Here is a 22294-nt window from a genome sequence, read left to right on the forward strand (position 1 = left end):
ACTAAGCACTTGCAGTAAGTCAGGGACGAAGAGTGTAAAATCCTGAAGAACACAGACACTTTGTGTGTAAGATGCTGTTACTGAAATGCAGAGGACAGTAAGAAAAGACAGTCTGAAGGAATAGGGCCCATCATGCAGACAATGCAGAGCAAAAAACAAACTTGCAAAACATACAAACAAGAAGCAGTTGGGCTGATCGTACCATCTCTTCCCTTCTGACCCAACCGCTCTCCTAGTTCCAGCCTGGTTTTCTACCCATGAATCCACAAAGAACTTTACAGACCAGTCAGTGGCAGAAGGAAAACACAGTGATTTATGCCAAATGTGCTAAAACTGATCTATATTGATTAAACCAGCTGACCTAGAAGAACCACATTACAATCACATTTTGACAAGACAAGTTTTGTTTAGATGTTTTGCTTTTTATTTTAAGTCTGAAGAAAAAGCCTGGAACAAGTTTTTTCCTAGTTGCTGCTACCTCTTTGCTAATAACACCAAAAGCAGCCAAGCACAGATACATACAAAGTTTGAATATCAGCATCTGAGAATGAACAAACTCCCTTTTAAGGGGAGTTACCACCTCAAACCTATCTTATCAGTTTCATCAAGCCTGCAGGAAGACATATGCTAAGTGGCTAGAAAGCAGTGTGCATATTTTAATACCTCAATGTTCTGCTGCATTTATTCCCAGCATAAGTTAGATCACAGGCCACTTTAATACTGCCAAAATTTGCAGGCATCATTGCTGCGGGCTACTACAGCATGTCCCAGCATCTAGCTTCAAATATCCTAACAGAAAGGGAGGAAAGGGAAACTACGTGATCCAGAAGCTCAGGAAGAAGTGGGAGTCACTGAAAGTCAGATTCCCTCATATCTACCTACATCACTTGCATCCTCCTGGGACACTGGGCTTGTCAGTGAAACCACACGCTTCGGTTGAGTTAAACCTAGATAACAGGACAAATATTTTGCAGGCACAAGCAGGCTTCTTGATTGGAGAAAGGATAAAGTACACACTATCTCCCTTGTAGTCTGGGCACTCAGCTTTCCTTCCCTGGAAAATCAAGGTTGGTGCACAAACAGATCTTGACCTGACATAGAGTATGGACAAGGAGACCTGGGAAACTTTCTGCTATAACCTGAGGATGGTTGTATCAAGAGAATAAAGCTGAACAAATAAGTCATGAATACAGCTGTGCAATTGCTTCAGATCAAAACACTTGAATAGGTGTTATTCCAGAAGCAAACTGTGTATTCTTTTGTAAACTGTACATCAAATTTCATTCAATAAACATATTTGCCTTCTAAGAGTTTCCTTACTAGCTACTGAACCACAGTGAAATAGTTGCCTAGAGTATAAATTCTGGGTGTCACCAGCTGTTTGTTTTTATGTTATTATGCAGACACAAAGCCTAGCGGATAGGATTTCAGTCCCAAGCACAGCCATTACAGACTGCCCCAAAAGAGGATGAATCACTTCTGTGGTACCTTCCAGCAATCCCAACCAGGATCAAGGAGGCACTGAATCCAGACAGGCACACACCAGCTCTGCTCAGTGGACATTTTCAGATCCTGTTTTTAACAGGGACAGAGGAAGGGTGAGAGGAAAGGGCAAGGTGGGTGGGAATTGGTGACAGTAAGGGAACATCTTTCCTAACCCATCACCTGTTCAGGTCTGGTGAGCAGGTAGAGGTTTCTTAGCACTGTGACACCAGGTCACAGCACCAAGCTTTCTACTAACTGAGGCTGCCTGGATTCTCAGGGTAGCTTTTGTCACTCTTAAGGAGAACATGGAGGAGCTGAGAGGAGGTAAATGAAAACTGGAGGAAGCAGCATGAGGAGTGAGAAAGCAGGTGTCATCATTGCTGTGAACAAGCAGTAGAGCATGGCTTACCTGGTGGTCCTTGGAGTTTAGCTTTTTTTACTGTATAAAGATAAAAAGGAAAAAAAAAAAAAAAGACGCTGTTAGTGTTTTTGTCTTGCTACAGTTTCATTTGAGTCAGAGTGTCACAGGGCATCACATTAATTGGACAACATCCTCAGTAGAGGCCTGATAGCTAGAAACCTGCACTCATTTTAACAGTTTATCAGATCCAGAGACAAAACCTCTTCTGTACTCCATGTCACCTCTCTAAATCAGTGCATTTAAAAAATAATCACAGGATTAATGTTTGGAAAGCAATGTGATATAGCTAAAGCAAAGCAATTTCAAAACCAGTCCTTTGTAACCAGAAGTTACTGCTGCTTAGCAAGACATCATTTCATACCACCTTGCTTACAAAGTTACAGACACTCTAGAAGAAATAAACATTTCTTTATAAACAAAGAATCTCTCCTAACAGTGCAGAGCAGACTTTCAACCACAACTTGAAAATAATCAAGTCTGAATAGTTGCTCTATAGTATGACATCAAATTAACCCACTATGCCAAACAAGCAGTAGTCTAAACCCAAATGTCACTTTTCCAAGCTCTCCTCTGTTAATTTAATTCCAGGACAGTATTTATCAAAAACAATGGTTAAAACTTAAAACAGCACTGGCTCTTATCTCACCAGATGGAAAAGGTCCATGTCTACCTAGGGGACATTTTGTTTCCATTTCTCTTTTGCAAGCTCATATCCTCACTGGTATTGCTAAGTGTAAGCACTCAGAGAAGTCATCTCTAGGCTCCAGCTGGTTTTCCCAGTGGAAAACTAACACTAAGAAGAAAATATATTTAACAAGCTAGGAAGCAAGATACACCAGGGAGCAAAAAGATTTAAAAACTGGTGTAGTGAAGTTTCTGCCAGAAAACAGAGCACCCACCACTTACTAATGGCTCACAGAGTCTAACCTCCAAGATAAATGTTCTAGAAAGGAACATTCAAAAATAAAACAAAATAATGACCCTTGCACAGTCACATGCACAGAGCTGCAATGAAGTGTGATGCTGGACAACACCCTTGCTATTTGAGAAACTCTCCTTTGCAAGCATTTACAGTCCAGACAGATGCCTGCATGAAGGAAATGCTGTACCAGGCATAGTATGAGGCAGAAGCATCTCAAACAGAAGTTAGAAGAGCTGCAGCTTTTACCCAGACTGCCAGGCCTACAAGCCTTTGGGTCCAAAATAAACAGGTTCATTTTCTCCCAGGTTCAGGGCCTGAAGCATTCCTGATGCTAAATCTAATGGTGCAAGCAAAACATACAATGGTGGGGGCCAGTGTTCCTGCTGACTGAAGATGCAGATTCCTTTTTAATCTCCAAATCAGTCAGTCTGTTTAACCACTGAGAAACAGGCAGGGCAATCTACCCACTTTCCAGGTGCCTTTGGATACCACACAAAAGCATGCATTTCATGAAATACTGCCTTGGAGTGGGCAGACACCAGCTTATCTCTGATCCTCCCCTCTCCCCACCTTTACAAGAGGAAGGAGACAAAGAAACAAGTGCATATGCTTCAGGGAAGGAAAAAAAGAGAAAGAGCGCAGGGGATTGCACAGTAAGCTCCAGCTGGTCTCTCTCCCTGTTCATAACAAGCTCCACTGCTGTCAGCAGGCAAGTGGAGGCAACCCCAGTGTGGAAATTTGGTATTATTTGCCAAAAAAGCAGCCAGAGTGGCCCAACGGCTCCTAGACACAAAGATGAGACACTATCTCTGCAGCAAGCAATATGCAAACTAAGAGACAGGTGCTGTCTGTACATTATGGTCACAACCTCTAAATATTAACAAGTTCATTTGATGAAAGGCAGCAAACCCTGCGCTGCCTTGGCATGCTGAAAAGGGTGCCTGTGTGGGGCCTCAGCAAGAGCTGTCCCAGGGCTCGCAGCAACAGGGATATCCTGGGGCAGCAGCGAGGCTAAATGAAGATCACAGGCCTGCTACGGACCCTTAAATGGAGTCTTATATCTTTAGTAACTACTAGGAATGAACCCCGTACCTCTAGACAACCCGCATGTAATAAATTATACCTTTAGCTGCAGACGTGGGGCTTATAAATAAGAGCTGGATCATGAACATGGGAGTCTCATCTCAGCAGTAACTCTTTTGCTCTATCTGCAAGTTTACACAGCATGTCCAAAAAGTTCCCACAAAAGCGACTTGGACATGTTTTTATTTTGTTAGCCCACTGGAAAGCACTTCCTACGGGTGTGTAAAAATCATTGCAAACGTACAACTCTCACAGCATCTCAGGATCAGGACTGGTCGTGAGACCGTAGCGTTCCCCATACAACAGGGTGAGTGTCCAGGAGTTCAGAGCTGGAAAGAGCTGTTAGACACTGCCAAGACCCAGCCTGTTCATCAGCCCAGGGAATTCACGGGTCGGATGCAATGTGCAGAACAGTATGCACCATGTCACTGCCAAAGGACCACAGCTTTGGAAAGGCACAATAAGGTTAGCTTCCCTAGGGAAACCTCTGTACCCACACCTGCTCCTCCTGCCTGGTTAGAGCTCCTCTATGCCCAGTGCTCAAGAAAGGACACAAAGGAGTAACGAAGTTGTGAAGAAGCCTGACGCACTAGCAGTTAATTACTCACTGTTGCACTTACGGTGTTGCAACAAAGGCTGAAAACCCATTGCTACTCCAGGGGCAGGAGGACAGCAGGCTGAAATCAAGCCATATGAAACAGTATATTTTATGAAATAGCACCTGTATCACAAAACAAAACCATTCTCTAGAGTACTCAGCAAGACGAAGTTTTATAGATACAGTTGCTTCTGTGTTGCCACAAAGTAAAAACCTGAAGACAAAGTAAGTCAAAGGTCTAGATCAGAGATTTCCTGACTCACTCCCATTTATCCCACAGGCACTTCTGGGCTCTGGGGAAGACATATTTTTAAACTATCTGGGAACATTGAATTCCATTCAGTTTCAAATGGCTTCTCTCAGCACACAGGCAGCACAAAGTCCAGCCATTCAGAAGCAAACATGGAACTATGCTGAACTCTAATCCTCCTACGCCACTGCAAACCTGTATGAGAATGACATCACAGAGGGAACAAAAACAACAGAAAATTAGAAAGGAAAGAGACCTAGTGCTTTGCACTGCCATGTGCGAGCACTGCATGATACAGATGCACAGACATGCATCTTCTCTCACTGTGCACACGAAGATTCATTTAATCACTAAAAAAAAGACTTGGGCATATAAGAGACACAGCTATTGCACCTCAGTTCAAGGAGCTATTAGAAAGCAGATGGGTTGCACTGAAATAACGAGATGTAAGTTAGAGAGACAGATACAAAAGCAACAAAAAGTGATGTAAACATTCAATTCATCCAGAGATTTTTTTTCTCTGGGAATCTCTCACCATTTTGGTGTTGCTCTAAATAAAGAGACAAGAAAAAAATTAAGTTAAGTTGAAGTCTTGCCTGCAACTTAAAAAAAAAAAGCCACAACAGGATTCCAGATGCTGTACAGCTGTCAGTTACAAAAGGCTGGAGAGCCAGACTCCTAAAGACTAGGAAAGGAAAATACAAGCCAGAGATTGCAAAAAAGGTCCAGAATCATTGTGGGAGAGTGGAAAAACAACAGCAGAACGTATATCAGAGTATTCTTAAACTCAGTTCTACAGAGAAATACTTGCTATCCACTTATTTTTCAATCAGTCTGAAGGATAATTTTTTTTCCTCACTAGGTACCCCATACACCAGGCAGAGAATTAAAACTGAGCATGCCAAATTACTGCGAAGTTCAGACAACACACTGCTCAAACCTCCTAAGAAGGAACACGCTTGTGTTCAGTTACAGGGAACCTGGGTGTTCTGAACATCTGCAGATTCGAGATAACCTTTTACATTTGCTTGCAAATCAGAGGGATGCAGACACAGGGAGTGCCTGAGCAGATGGCCAAAAGATTACATCCTAACTAAATCCAGCACATGACTTACGAGCTGGTCACTCAACACACTACAACAAAATCTACATCCTTACACAGAGGCCAATAAAGTGCCATGGAAGGGCTGTGGGAGAAATTAGAAGAATGAAAGGATGCAGTTTAATTAGTGCTTTTAAAAAGAAATGCAACGCTGGAAGCAGAGCATTCAAAATGGAATTTCATGATCAGCAATTTGACAAATAGCTGCTTCTTCCCTGTGAAACACAAATGCAACATTAATGTGTTTTCCAGAGCACTCCAACTTCTACAGTAACTGTCCCCAGCTGAACAGCAGAATCGATAAATATTTCCATTTCACTCTGTGCTTTTCTCACCTTTCCCAGGTGCTCAGACTTCAGTGCACAGTGATACGTAGCACTAGGTGCAAAGGTTGCTTAAGCAACAGAAATAAGAGACTACAGCAAACAGCTCATACTACCCAAGACTAAGTCAACACACCAAAATCTCAGCCTGTGCACCTTGCAGCACATGCACAGAAGGGAGGGGAGCACTGTCTAGGCAGTGCTCTAGCCCTTCAGGTCTGTTACATTTTCTGTAACTGAACCTTTGGTAATGATTTTGCTGTCTGAACTTTGCATCAACAGCTATAGCCCATTTACTCATTGCAGAGCCAGGAACTCAACACCTCCTACTCACTTCTTGGAAGCTTTTTATAAAATCCATGAGAGTCTGGCAAGTGGTGCAAGACTGGCACATCTAATGAGGACTGTTCTGTCCCTGGGGATCCCACCCTGACACACAGGGACCTTTCCCTCGCCTGCATATCAAAACATTTTACATGCACAGCCCACGCACAGCCTCACCTTCCACGTGAGGGCAAGGAAGCCTTGCGTTTCCCACTACCCAAAAGGTGGTCCAGGCTGGAGAAAACAGAGGCCAGGCAGTGACCTCACCCCTGATTTGTTTCACACGATTCCTATAAAAGGCCCAGCAGCATCAGAGGTATGCTATTAAATGCAATTGCACAGGCCATAGAAGAACAGCAGTACTGACTGTGCCATGAAACTCTTCTCATCCCTTCATAACTCTAAGAAAACCAGCAGTTTAATGGTTTTCCACGTCTATTATGAAGATTCGACATGTCACAGCCACCTTGGTATTCCCAGCCTGAGACAGGTCTAAAAGGTCTCATCCATTCAGAGATATATTATGTTCAGAAGGAAAATATTTTCCTGAACTAGCTCAGAGGAAGGATGATTGCACAGGAGGCCCCAGGGACCTGCCGGCACTCAGCAGCACCTCAACAGCCTCTGCTGTAACTGCAGAGGACCCAGAGCAGGGTCTGCTTGGGCTCCATCTTCTCACAGCACAGCCCGGCTGAGCTAGGGTGGTTATTGCAGCTGAGAGATTCCTTCAGCCTCAGGGGCCATTGAGAGACAAGAGACTTAAGTCACATTTATTACTTTATACTTTGTTTTTCTGCCAGGGGAAACAAACCACTGGTTTACATAGAAACACTGTCCCACTCAAGCAGGGAAGAGAGCACTTTATGCCCCAGTGTATTCCCTTCGAGAAGGATGTGATGGAAGCACAGTGGGGACCTTCCTGTACCAACAGACGTAAAAGCTGAGACCGCATTCGCAGTAAACAGAAGATAACATTTTGTTATTGCTTGATGTGAATGGAGGGCTGGGCTGACCAGAGAACTGCTCTGCTGCCAGAAGGAAGAAGAGTGACTGCAAAATGCCACTTTGCTTGGTAACTGGCAGAGAGTAGGAACATAGTGAAGATTTCCATCAGTACCTGAAGAACTAAGGTTGCACCTAAGGGCAGAATTTTTCTGACTTAGTATCTGAAACAGTCCTTCACCTGTTTGACATCACCTGTTGGACAAAGACAACTGTGGAAGAATCCAGATAGCCTCAACAGCAACCCATCAGTACCACTAAATTTACCTCAACTGAACCAAGCAATCGATCTGCTTTAATAAGTAGTCCAGAATAAATGGAATGGACACAATAAGAGTTTATTAATTTTTAATAGTTCATCAAAATGAAAAAAAAAAAACAAACCACTTTTACATTGCAGTTCCCGTTCATGTAGCAAAGAGCTTTTTTCAATCTGACCACTCTAAATGCCCACAGGATAACTTGACTTACTTTTCTCAAGGCCTTGGGAACCACATCAAACAAAGGGAAAGCAGGCTCTCTTCAGCTACCAACCACATTAAAAAAGCAACAACTATCACTCCTTGATTCTTCTCAGGAAGGAGGGGGGAACAAAAAACACAAAACCAAAACAAAACAAAAAGAGAGATTCTACTCAATTGCCTGTGGTAGCAAATTGATCTACCATTTTGCCAGATGTCTTGAGAATGAATTAGAATCCCTCCTAATTCACATGAATTAGCATCTTCCTGCTCAGACAATCTGCAAATTCATTACCCTGTCCAGAGACACACAAAGCTACTAAGTTTATCTGATTTACAATACAATGTCCAACAATCAGCTTTCTACCAGTCACTCCACCCTTTCTGCCCACTGGACAGTGACTGATAGCAGCTGGGACACACGTGACTGCTTGGAAGGGTTTTCCAGATTCCTCTACGAAGAGGAGACACACCCAATACTAACCCCATTTAACTTCAGTACCATTTCCTACAGGAAATCCAGGAAAGCACTACATTACATGAAGTACACATCCCAATAATCCTCCACACTGCCAAACCTCACTAGATGCTCCTCTGTTCATCTGTAAATTCTCTGGTCAGTTAAGATCCAGGGCTTGCATGCACACAAGTGTCACAACCCGCAGGTAGACAGCACCCCTTGTGTTTCTCTCCACAGCCCAGACACCCCATACCTTGCGGCTGACAAGACATTTCCAGTCCCAGTGGGACACTGCAGCTGCTGCCTGATTCTACTTACTAAGCTTCACCCCAAATTTGTTTCTTGCCAGAATTTTCACAGCCCCAGGCTCAGCATCCCACCACCTGCATCGGCCAAACTTTGGTGAGCAAAGTACTGAAACCTACCCAGAAAAAGCCTAGCTTTTCTATATAAAAGCTATATATCATTGTCTTGTCTAAATATCTATTACTGCCATAGCCCATGGGCATCAGAGTGACATAGCACAGTGGCAGGATATCTGGAATATTCTCCACTGTTTCATTCACACGAACTTGGGAGAGCTAGCAGGACAACACAATGGCCAACTTACACAAAACTGAGCAAATCCACGGTTAATATACTGTGCTGAACTGGTTATCAAATGAAAGATGTATCTGACTATTTTGCTCAATCATCTAGTCTGATCACCTTAGTGAACTAGGTAATTTCACATCTCCTGCAGATACTGTCACTTTTCAGCTCAGCTTTTGCACAAAACTTGGTAAGTATATACAGCACAGCTCAGCTTGCATCAGAGCTTCATAGTGTTCTGCTTCTTCCATCCTTACCAAAGTTACTTGGTAACTTAAACAGAAAAAATTAAAAAACTTGGTAGGAAACCCTTTCTGGCAGTTGCAAACACTCCAATCAAAAGCACATTCTCACAGTATTCCTGGAGCAGAGGACCAACTTTGCAGACCCTGTGGCAAAGGTTGTTCAATTGTGTTTTTTTTAAATAAAACTCAGTCATCATCAGCACAACAAGCCTTCTTTTAAAAAAACTATTTCTCTAAAAGGCATTTCATGCAACAGAAGGGGTGACAATTCAATTTACTTTCTATGATGGTTTAATGTAGTAGGCAGTTAATATAAGTAAGCTTCTAAACACTTCCAATGACAAAATAGATTCAGACAGCTAGAGAGACATCTGGGTCTCATTTACAGGTTAATCTGTTACTAGATTTGATCTGACACACTGACTTAACATCACATAGGTCTTCAACCTCCTGAACTGTAGAGTTTCATATGCATTCCTGTTTGTTGCTTAGCTCAAGAACTCACCTACCCGAAATACTCCTTGAACTATTTCAGCAACAGAAATTCACAGGTGAAGAAAATGCTACAGCAATTTACAAAATTATAAGTAAGTGCTGCAGAAGATATGCCATGGGGATTGCAGTTGCGAACAGAGTTTTGGACAGAAAAATTGTATCCGTATCTCAAAGAAACTCAAACTGAAAGCAAAGCATCTTACTAGGAGAATACAGGACAAGAAAAACTGAACTGAAACTATGGATGCAAATTGTAGAAAGCAACTGTGACAGGAAACAAAAGGCAAGAGGAAAACTAAAGAGGTCTGCAACTGGTTCCTTCCCTGAAGTTACTAGAGTAGACATCAGATTGCTCTTCCAGGATTCTTACACCAGCACTTCTCTAGAAAATAGTATCAGGCAGCAAGGTCATGCTGTTATTTGCTGGTTTGAAAACAAAATTTGAAGTAGAGCAACTAGGACAGGATAGGTTCACAGAGAGGAAGGGAGGGAAGAGACACAAAACAGCAGGTCCTAAAACCCAGAACTCCCCTCATCTCTGAACTTTTAAGTGGACACAGTGATTTTACTAAAAAGCTAGCACAGAACAGGATCTACACTGGCAAAATACAATCAATATACCATGACCATTAGGTACAGCAAAAGGATTCCAGCATTTTAAAACATGCAGATCATTTTATCCAAAAAGCCTCAGGAGATCTGACCAATAAAATGCTTAAAACATTGACAAGTTATTTTGTAAACCACAGTTCAAATCATTATTACATTAAGCATTAGCACTCAGTAAACTTCTGGTCTGCAGTAAGGAAACTGCAAGAAGTTTACTTATATCTGATCCCAGAAAAAGCTTCCTGAAAGACAGTAGGAAGCATTCAATTGATTTCAGATAAGCAGCAGCTGAAATAAGCTTGACAATATTGTTTCTTCTGTCTGGTGAAAAAAAAAAAAAAGCATATTCATGAACCATACAGCCAAAAAAAGCTGGAAACAGATGCTGGGAAGCAGTAAAGAAAGTAGGAACATGCAAGCCTTGAACTTTACAACCTCCTGAAACAGATTAGCACTGCCACTGAATCCAGAGTGCCAACAGCCAATAAAATATTTTCTAGTTTTTACATGAAATATACTTGGAAACAGAAGTGCAGAAGCTTCTACTTCCAGGCAGCTTGTGTGGCTAAACATTGCACAGGAGAGAGAAGCAGGCGGCAGTTTGAAGAGAAGAGTGGAACATGTCGTGCCGGAATTCCCAACATTAGGACACTCTTCCAGGAACTCCCATCCCTGCAGACACTCTTCCAGGCTACGGGACTATCTATCCCCGTTTCTCCTGCATGCATGGTCCCACAGTTCAGCTGGCAGGCAGCCAGCCTCAGGACACTTCCTCTGCCAACACAAAGCAGATCAACCCCTTTGAGCTCAAGTCACCTTTCAGGAAACTAGAACAAGCTGAGAATCATAAGCCAGCTTCTGCCCATTTTGGGACTTGCTGGAATGACAGCCTCCCAGTGCCCAGACAAAAAAATCTTTCCTCTAGCAATGTATCTCGTTATCGTCCTAACAGAAAGCATTAGCTCCAACTCTCAAGAGCCCCACAGCCTGTGCTGGAATACAAGGTGCCTCAAAGATACCTCAAGTCTGTGTGCTGCTCTCCACAAAACCCTTTACCTCATGTCGTGGTTTAAGCCCAGCCAGTAACAAAGCACCATGAAGCTGCTCACTCACTCTCCTGCCCCCAGCCCCAGTGGGATGAGGAGAAAAGCTCGTGGGTTGAGATAAGGACAGGGAGGGATCACTCACCACCTATGGTCACGGACAAAAGACAGGCTCAACTTGGGGAAGAAACAAAATCAATTTAACTTACTACAAATCAAATCAAAACAGGATAACGAGAAGTAAAACCAAACCTTAGAATGCCTTCCCCCCACCCCTCCCTCCTTCCCGGCTCAACTCCACTCCTGGTTCTCTCTCCCTCCTCCCCTCCAGCAGCGCAGGGAGACAGGGAATGGTGGTTGGGGTCAGTTCCTCACACCTTGTCTCTGCCGCTCCTTCCTCCTCAGGGGGAGGACTCCTCACTCATCCCCTGCTCCAGCGTGGGGTCCGTCCCACAGGAGGCAGTCCTCCACGAACTTCTCCACGTGGGTCCTTCCCATGGGCTGCAGTCCTCCACGAACTTCTCTGGCATGGGTCCTTTCTGCTCTGCAGGCCGATCTTCAGTCACGGCCTGCTCCAGCGTGGGCTTCCCCAGGGAGCGGCAGCCATCCTGGGGGGCATCCATCCCCCTGGTCCGGCGTGGGCTCCTTTCTCCCCAGGCTGCAGGTGGGCATTGCTCCCCCGCTCCCCTCCGTGGGCTGGGGGGGGGGGACAGCCTGCCGCCTCACCACGGCTGCGGGGGCATCCCCTCCTCCTCCCCTCCTTCCTCCCTGACCTCGGTATCCACAGAGGGGTTCCTCTCACATTCCAATCCCCTACTCACCGCAGGTTCCCCTTCTTAAGTACGTTCTCCCAGAGGTACTACTGCTGTCGCTGATGGGCTCGGCCTGAGCCAGAGGCGGGTCCGGCTTGGAGCCGGGGAAGCTTCTGGCACCTTCTCACAGGACCCAGCCCTGCGGCCCCTCCCCCGCTACCAAAACCCTGCCACACAAACCCAAAACACGTCATTACTCACCTTTTCAACTTATCTGATAATAATTACGATCTCAATGCAAACTGACAAGTTAATTCTAGCGAGGCAAGAGCCAGTATACTCAGATGCTTATTTAGAATTGTGCTTTGCTTCTTCGTAACCTTCCCACAGACACATTAACACCTACCTGAAATTTAACTTCACTCTTAGCTGTCACCTCAACATCCATTTGCTACTCAAAACCAAAGGCTCAGGCTCTGAGACACAGTTAGTGGAGCACTCAAACTATCTTCAGACTGTTTTCTTCACCGAGGAAAGACTCTGAAGTGTCAGTTCCCCTGCCCTATTTCTCCACCGAGAACTGCAACCTAGTCACACAAGAGTATCACAAACGACACTCCACAGTGAGCTTTTTGCCATCTCACAGATGTTTGCCTTGTGGTTACTGCCTCTGCCCTCACCAGCACCAAGACAAAGCCAGTCAGATTCATACTTTACTGTTCGCAAAACGTCAGTTGTTTGAATAAGTCTGACAGTCCCACTGCTCAAACTGGATGCTGGAATTCCCTAAGAGCCACTTTGACGTCAATGACATCTCACACTTGGGTCCCACACCAGATGTCTTCCGCCCTGCAGACCAAGGGGCTCTTTGCCCACCTTCAGCAAGAGTTTGCACTAAGAGAAGTCATATCACAATAGGAAGGGCTGCAGAACAAGCCCATTTAGCCTAGTATCTTGTCCACACAAACACCTAGATGATTCCAAGGAAAGAGCATGACATGATGATACAGCAGTACCTACTCTATATACTAATATGTCCCCAGCGTTCTACGCTTATGACCCAGACGTGACATTTTGGGAAGTAGAGTTTCATATGGTCTGTTCTACCACCAAATCTCCTCCATGCCCAATATAACCAAGCCTTAAGGGTGCCAACAGGCAATTTGAGGTGAATTCTACTCTGGTATTTCTTCAATAGCAAGGGGGAATGCATGCTTCAGAGACCTCGCTTTGCAATTTAGCCTCTTTGCGATACATCCTTGCTGCAACTTCACAGCAGCATCAGATATTTTAAAGTAGACAGACAACAGAAGCTAATCCACATCACTCTCCACTGAGAAGAAATGGACTACCACTCAAAGACAGGCAAGATGTTTTGCTACCTGTTTGACACAGCAAATACAGTCTGGTTTTTTGTAAAAACGAAAATAAATAGCCTCCCTGCAATTACAATACACAAAAGAAAATCCTTCAGATTTTGTGGAGCTATAAGCAGAGCTAAGTCCCTTATTACTACCACCACCATTCCTCAAGGGTAGATACACAAGCATTAGTTGACTTAGTAATCCCTTCTAGCTTTGGCCTGACCTAGCACAAGCAGGTGAGCATCACCTCCAACTGATTGGTCTGGATCAGTTACATTTTTCTTGAGAAGTGGGAAAACAAACACACAATGAAGTTTTGTTATGCTGTGCTTACAAACCAAGAGATGATGGCTTTGTCCAAAGTTTGCTCTCCAAGGGGGGTGGGGAAGCAGAGTGTGGTGATGGAGAAATGGATTTGATACTATTTGTGTAACAGAACACCTTTTAAACAAAAAGGAAACTGAGGATGTAGTCAACTTCCCTAATTCTATAGAACAGCTCCTCCTATATACACCTACCATTCAAACACTAAAACTAGTTGCTAAAAAACACAGCTAGGAGAAATTCTCTAACATCTATTTCTTCCTTTTTTGGCTCACCAACACAGACACATTGCTGAAGATTCACTGAAATTTCTGCTCAGCAGCTGCTTTGAACTGAGCAGTGAGGACAGGAACAAAATCTCTTATTCAAATCACAGAGATTATGAGAGGTTAATCCTCCTGACGCTGGCAACACAGACAACTCTGTCAGGTGACCTGGTTCCCCAACCAAGAGGTGAACTAAACAGTAATCCAAGCTGCCTCTTCTCTCCAATATCCTGTTGCAGCCTTTATTTTATTTCATTAGTAAAAAGGCAGTGTGGGTGCAACGTACTGGAGCGAGTTACTGTGTTTGCGACTCTCTATCAGAAGATGTATTCTGTTAGATTGTGCTTCAGTTACTTTGCTTTAAGGCCTTCCCTGCAGGTTACAGACTTCTCCTGAACTTTTAAGTGTTTTATGATTAGAAGAGACAGCATCCCTAGTCCTGAATCTGTGCCTGATTAGGGAAAAAAAAAAATCCATTAAATCTTTCAGAATTTTTAGATATAGAAGATAAACACTACTAGGCAGAGAATAAAGGAGGCTTCCAATTTTTAGTGGCATAAATTATCCTTCTTTCAAGTTCTGTAAGGTTCAGAAATATATTATTTTAAGTTAGGGGAAATGCCTTAATTGAATAAAGGGAACAAAACCCACGCTACTTAATTTTACACAAAACAGACTTCAACTCATATATGTCCCCAGCTGTCAAAGACTAAGGAAATATGCATAATGAAAGCTATATCCTTGCACCAGAAGGCAGGAAAAGAGACAGACTGATAATGTATTAAGTCTGCTAGGAGCCAGTCTGAGTTGGTTAACTGACTTTGCTGACAAACCAATAGTTCAACTAGTTTATAAGAAAAGCTTCAGTGCAAAAAAAACCAAGCCAAAGAGCAAAAATAAAATAAACAAAACCAAACCCTGAAAACCTTAAAACTAATTCAGAAACCAGAGGAGTGGACAGATTGGTTTGTTTGGGGTTTTTTATTTTGAAAATAAGATACACCTCTTTAGAGAATAATTTCTTTCAAGACAAAGCATATGCAGCTGCTGCTCTGACATTGTACGTACACATAAAGGCCACTTAAATGACTAGAATCTTGCCAAAGTTATTAGGTCAAATCACACAGCCTGGTCACAGCGAAGTAACAGCTGCTAGAAGACAAAACTAGTCTGGTACCATAAAAAGAATAAAAAGCAGGAATTACAGATAGAATAAAACAACTTGTGTGCTTTTCCTTTGGCTGGCATGTGCTTCTCTCCTCATCAACAAAAGCACTGAAGTCATCTGTATAGTCCCCTGAATGACTCAGGTTTCTACACTCCCTATTCAGATTTAGTTTAAATGAGGTGCACCTTGGAAGACAAATTGCTGACTAACTACACCAGAAGTGATCACTACCTAATCACAGCCTTGGTATATTTTCTGGCAGTTTCGATTTAAGTTACAGGATTGCAAGCAATCAACCAACTGGAACACGGCTACTTGTCAAGCAGGACTGAGCACAAGCTTGCCCTGAAAGGCATGGAGCTAAAAACTGATACTAACAAGTATCATTGTTCAAATTCAGAAGTCTAGCATATTCACCAAAAGAGAAACTCAAAAATAAAGCAACAGCACATTTGTGATGGATTCAGTAACTTTTTTTTTTAAAAGCAAAAACATCCCACCATACTACAGTAAGTGATAAGCTTCCAGGAAAACCGGCACCTGTGTTTTCCTTCACCAAATAACGATGCAGGATTGGTCTAGTTTGAAAAACAGTTTTAATGAAAATACTAATATTGTGTTACTTAAATATTTACTTGCTTGAGTTCACAAACCAGAGAGAAGATTAATATCTAGGAGATACAAATAAGCTGACTGTGAGCATCAAGAAAGAGAACTGTTTCCTATATGAGTTATGGTGTAACTGAATGAGATTCCCAGGCAGGAACAGGACATCTAACAGAATACTGTTGGCAGACTAATTCATTGGCAGCCTGACTTTACCCTTAGCATTCACAAACTGTTCAGACAACACCAGTCCCTGGAGGACACACAGGAATTGTAGAAATAGGGTAGTTCGATCAGTCCCTACATTTTGCATTTGTTTTTTTCTTTTGCTTAAGGTCTTGGGACATCAGTCACTTAGAATATTCCCCCAGAAGGAAGCTGAGAAGGATGGTTTGGGGGTGTTTGGTTTTTTTAAGTTAAGTTTGTAAAGCCAGAATGTGTTTTTAAAATTCAGCCTAGAGACTGATGCCTGAGCAAGCACATGATTTTAACTCCCCCTGGAAGAAGCAGCCAAATGGCTGCTCCCCATGGCAGTTTTACAGTATCTGAAGGAGCTGCATCTCCCAAACACATTAGCATTCACCTGTCAATACTTTTGTTTTGATGCAGCGTGTACTCAAAGAACTGAACCACAACCAGGTCTTACTAGTGACAAGGATTATGCCCAAGACTGTTATCCTGAAACCAATGCTGTCTGCTTGCATTTAGGCCTCTGTAAAAATTGAAGTGAAATTCCATCAGGCTAAATGCCATTAGAAGCAAAATCATTAACTAAAATAAACAGCCTCAGGTAACAATTGAGTATGAGCAAGTTCCCTCACATGTAGTTTGTTTTTTTATTATTCAAATTTATAACTAAGCAAGATGCTACATCAAAATTTTACCTTAATATACAATTTGTCTATAGCAGTAGTTGTCAGAGCAGTAATTCGCATCATAATGAAGTTAGTGCTGTGAGGATCGTAAGACCAGAAGGGCCCTATGGGGTCACCAACTCTAATGTTCGTTCTCCCATCATCTGTACCACTTAAGCCATTCAAAATCATTCCTGACTTCCAGCCTACGCTTTAATTAATGGCACACTTATACCTTCCATATCTTATGTCAACACTATCCTCCACCTTAATGTTTTTTCTCACCCCATGTTTAATTTCCCAATGTTTTTAATGGACAGAAGTCCTAGATCCCATCAGTTTCTGTTTACCAGCACCATGGTGCTGAGTCACAAGGACTCCCCAACACTTCTCCTTTCACCAAGTTTTACATTTTTCAGAAATTCTTGTCATTTGCCTTTAAGTGCACTACTCTTCTACACAATATGAACTCACTTTCACTACTGCTGTCCCTCTCAGGGTCATTGAATCCTTCATGCATTATATTTATCTACTTCCAAATTGATTATGCCATTAGGACTTGTCTTAGAAACAACTTTGACACACACATTCCTACTTTTCTTGCCACACCACAAGCGGAAGACATCTATCTGCTTCTCCCACCAGTCTCTGCAACGTTACTAGCTTCTGCTAGTCAGTTCCTTATACATTTCACATGTCTTGCCAACTCCAGTTTTCTTCAAAAAGAAATGTCTGCTATGGTGATTTGTGAGATATTACAGAAGTCCAAATAGATGCATGCTTTCATCTAGAAACAAGGTTACCCGAGCACAATCTTCCTTTTGCAAACCCACACCACATTTTATATCCGATGACCTTTCACACTGATTCCACCCGTCTATAAAGTTTTTATTATTCTCTCTTTAAAGTTTATTTTAAACCTTGCATATTATCACAGTCTTGTCTGCTTTTGAAGTTGAGACCTATACTTACCCACATTTATCACCCATCTCCTTATCTTCCTGCCAACCCACAGAAACCACCTTTCTTGTTCTCCAGTTAGGTGGTGCCACTGCTTCCTTACAGCAGTAGTTAAATTTCTGCTTAGAGTTCAGATTTCAAATGTTGCATGTTTTAGCACTCTGGCCTACAGATGACCAGACTCAAATTCAAGGCATTAAAAGTTTTGTTCCCACCCCACATATCTGTGCATCATTTTCAGTGTCATCCTCATAAGAAACAACTCCTACAGTTCAGGGATCATACCCAGATCATCTTTACTCAACTCCTTGTCCCTATGCACAGCAGTCCAATTCCTTCCTTTGTGAGACTGGCTGTTTGTCACTTTCATGTGACCAAAGCACCTTCTGTTATCTGTTTTAATACCGTTTGCAAGACATCACCTTGTCTGCTGAGGTAGAAGCCCCTGCCTTAGCCCTGGACTTCCTGATCCTCAAGATTCACCTTCCTTTACAACCTGATTTTTTGCCCACACCTCTCAGAGGTTCTGTGTTTACTCACCATATCCTGATGCAATGATCAGGTGAATCATCAGCTCTTGAGCAATTTCCTAGGTGGAGCCTTTTCTGTTATTTGAGATGCTAATATTTACCCCTGTAGCTTCACTGAATTTCATGCCCTCCTCTGTATTCAAGCTCCTCGCTTCACCAAAAAGCTTCTTCAGTTTCTCTAGAGGCTTGACAGTTGCTGGTCTACATGTTTATCTGTTTAACTTAACATAGTTTAAGTTGTGATCACTCAAACCAAGTTCACTTCTATGTCCAGCTTCTCTGAAGCATGACCTGTGCTTCTGTCGTGGTTTAACCCCAGCCAGCAACTAAACACCACGCAGCCGCTCACTCACTCCTCCCCACCCAGTGGGATGGGGGAGAAAATCAGGAAAAGAAGCAAAACCCGTGGGTTGAGATAAGAACGGTTTAATAGAACAGAGAAAGAAGAAACTAATAATGATAACGATAACACTAATAAAATGACAACAGCAATAATGAAAGGATTGGAATGTACAAATGATGCGCAGTGCAATTGCTCACCACCCGCCGACCGACACCCCGCCAGTCCCCAAGCGGCGAATCCCTGCCCCCACTTCCCCGTTCCTATACTGGATGGGACGTCCCATGGTATGGAATACCCCGTTGGCCAGTTTGGGTCAGGTGCCCTGGCTGTGTCCTGTGCCAACTTCTTGTGCCCCTCCAGCTTTCTCACTGGCTGGGCATGAGAAGCTGAAAAATCCTTGACATTAGTCTAAACACTACTGAGCAACAACTGAAAACATCAGTTATCAACATTCTTCGCATACTGAACTCAAAACATAGCACCGTACCAGCTACTAGGAAGACAGTTAACTCTATCCCAGCTGAAACCAGGACAGCTTCTTAAAGCCACATCTACAGCTAACTCCATCGATTTTATGGCTTCAGTCACTGTCTGATGATGAAACTGCCAGATAACACAGCTCTCTGTACCCAACCATTACCAACAGCATTCATTCATTCTCTGGTGTGGGGAGTTAGTCTCTTACAGTGACAATACCCAGAAATACCGCTCTCTAACCATATTACAAGAGTTCTACCCACATTTAAATCCTGGACTACGTGCGGTAGATCTCTTATGCTATCACAGCAAAATCTCTTATCAGCTCTTCCCAAAGCAATTTCAGCCCAGCTGGTTCTCTTTTATCCACACTAATGCTGCTTTACAATTTTGCATCACTAACACACAGTGGAATTTTCCCAGTCACCTTTATTCCTCTCTTTCCAGAGCAGGGCATCCTTTCCAACATCTCTGTTCCCCTCATAACCCCCATTCCCCATGGCTCCTGCTAACCTTATGAGGGCTAGTTCTGAGTCCTACATCACCAGCTCCCTTCCCACCACTTTAGTCACAAGCTCCCCACTTTGCTTCTTAACACTAATGTGTCTGCACCCTCTTGGAAACAAACTCAAAACTACTAATTAAAATGCTTCTCACCATTTAGTTTATATAAATGTATCACTTGTCACTTCAGGATCATGTAATCCCTATTTCATCTCCAACACCAGCTCTTTCCTGATGCTTTGTGAGGAAAAAAAAATACAATGCAGGCCCACAGCAAGCATGCACAGGGTTAACTCATACATATTCAGACTTCTGTCATGTGCTGCTCTGCTCCAATAAAGCCTGAAAACATTCCTGCATCTTTGACCAAAGTGTCAGATATATACAGAATGGTAACTTCAAACTCAAGTTTACAATAGAAGTAAAAAGTTTGTCCATAGAGCTCTGTTAAACCACACTCTTCCCACCTAGCCAAAGTGCAACAAAATACTGATTTAACACTGAAATCCAATGGGTCATGGCATGTCTTGATCTCTTTTTAACCATGGAAAATTATGTAAACACTTCTCATTATAGTCAGATTAGTCATAATAGAACCACCACGTACCTCTACTCCAGTAACAGACATTACCAAACTCCATTTTTCCTAATCCTTAAGTACTGGAAGGGCGAGGAGTACAAACTTCATAATAGCTTCTCCAACCTAAGGAAAGGCATACCAGCTTCTGCTGTTGCGATGCTGAAGCTAGAAAACCAGTTCAGTCTAAAAAGCATAAATTTGTCACACATGATGACAAACAACAAAGCTCCCAAGAACTGCAGAAAATCCTTCATCAATTTTAATTCAGAACCTGATCTTTTTCTAGAGGACTCCAAGTTGTTATACTAAAAAGTACTATGTCCTACAGAGGGTCATATTAGATGATTACAACAATCCATTCTGGTCTTATAACTATGGAGTTTCTAAGCAGTTAATCTCCTCAAAAAATCTCCAACTAAAATGGAGCATACGCAGACTCCACTTACTTAATTTGATATGTCAAAATCTAATAAAATTTTGCACATGCAGCAAGTTAAACCAGGTAGGAAAGGCTGAAATAAAATTACTGTTTCACATCCATTTTTCCCTCCCCACCGATCCATATCCATGTTGCCTGCCAAATTCAAGTCATATATTATAAGTTTAGGTTTAGATCAGGAATTCAAGGTTGGGGGATGTTTGAACCAGGAAATAAAAAGAATTTATTTCATTAAAAACCAAGATTTGATAATGCCATTTCATAGATTAATGATTTTGATAGCGTTAGAACTCCCAAATCCAAAACAAAGGCAATCTCAGCTTTCTAGTAATTTATGGCCCCTCAGACCCTCAAAGAGGAGCCACATGAAGTGTGCCTTCCACAGAAGCCAAACGACCTTCTGAAGAACACCACCTGCTTGCCTTTAAAAAAGTCTAATGACGAAGAATAACTCATGAAATTGGGAAGGTGAACAAAATAGGAATGACACATAGTTTTCTAAAATGTGTGTAGTAGTTTATTCAGCTGTCAAATTCCTTCCTCACCGAAAGCTGATAAGCTACCTTGGCATCACCTCAATTAGTGTCTGGTAGTCCAGGCCCTATAGGAAAAAACAGTTATTAAAAGATTTTCAGAATAACAGTTTGTAGATCTGCAGTGTGTAATTGCAGCCATAACACTCCACAGGGACTTCATTTGCAAAGGACTGTGGTTGTTGCAACAGAAGACTGTGTGACGACTAAATGTGAATCGTCACAGGTACTGAAAGTCTGAAGTCCCTGGACATTTCCTGAAAACACGTTCTGAGGTTTATACAAGCCCTCAGGAAAGGAAAATGTCTCTAAAGGTTTCTCTCTGAGAAATTTAAATAGCTACATATTCTCATATACATATATATATATATATTCTCCTTGGAAACTGCTATGTTTGCGAAGCAGAAGTTTTCGGTTTACAACACAGCTTAAGTGAAATTTGACCCAGTGTCTTCATGCCTAGCCTTTCCATCACTACCTGACTACATGGCACTGTTTTGAAATATCCTTAAAACACGTTTTAGAGCAATTAAAGAAACAACCACAAAACTCTGAAAGAACTCGGTTTGCACAGCAGCCTTTGAACAATCTGGTCAAGGATTTGCTGAAAAAAAATCCGCCTTACAGTAAGAAACCATCTTGTGATACTCAGGATGCCAACAACCAGCACAGAGCAGAATAAGGCACACAGCTCCCCACGCTTGAAGTTTATAAAGCTGTCTGGCCTCAATCAGGTATCCATTGGCACAAAAAAAAGGATAAATCTATGACAACTCCAAAAATTACAGCAAGCCAAAGGAGGTGGTCAGGGAAAAGAAGTGCACCTTCATCAGGACACACCAGTGCACAGTGCACCTTCATCAGCACACGAGGCTCCAAATAAGTGTCTGACTCTGAGGGTTTGCTCTCTGTGCACAGCACCACTACCCACACCACTCCCCAGCTCAAGTGCTGCCCTGGTACAGCTGAACAGAGAGAACGTCTGGTGGCACAAAGTTGCAAAAATGACAGACAGCAGGACAATACAGGACACATTTGTTACAACATCATAGAAGAAGTTCAAGCAACAATGCTTGTCTGTTCCCAAGCCAACCAAGCATCTCCCAGCCCTGACCTTGGACAACAGCCCCTTATCGTCCTCCAGAACAGGTTTCATGTGATGCAGTCCCTTCATGAGTTC

The 22294-nt window shown here is 42.7% G+C and overlaps 1 protein-coding gene across 12 annotated transcripts in view; it reads right to left on the reverse strand.

Annotated features, from left to right (window-relative positions):
• Positions 1-22294, reverse strand: part of UNC13B (unc-13 homolog B) — a 223055-nt gene that overhangs the window by 191386 nt on the left and 9375 nt on the right. For all 12 annotated transcript variants that reach the window (XM_052776337.1, XM_052776339.1, XM_052776338.1 and 9 more), the window contains exon 2: positions 1895-1924. In XM_052776337.1, the coding sequence (XP_052632297.1) occupies positions 1895-1924 (30 nt within the window). The remainder of the gene's footprint in view (positions 1-1894; positions 1925-22294) is intronic.

Source organism: Harpia harpyja, chromosome Z (assembly GCF_026419915.1).
Source record: "Harpia harpyja isolate bHarHar1 chromosome Z, bHarHar1 primary haplotype, whole genome shotgun sequence".
Taxonomy (NCBI): Eukaryota; Metazoa; Chordata; class Aves; order Accipitriformes; family Accipitridae; genus Harpia; species Harpia harpyja.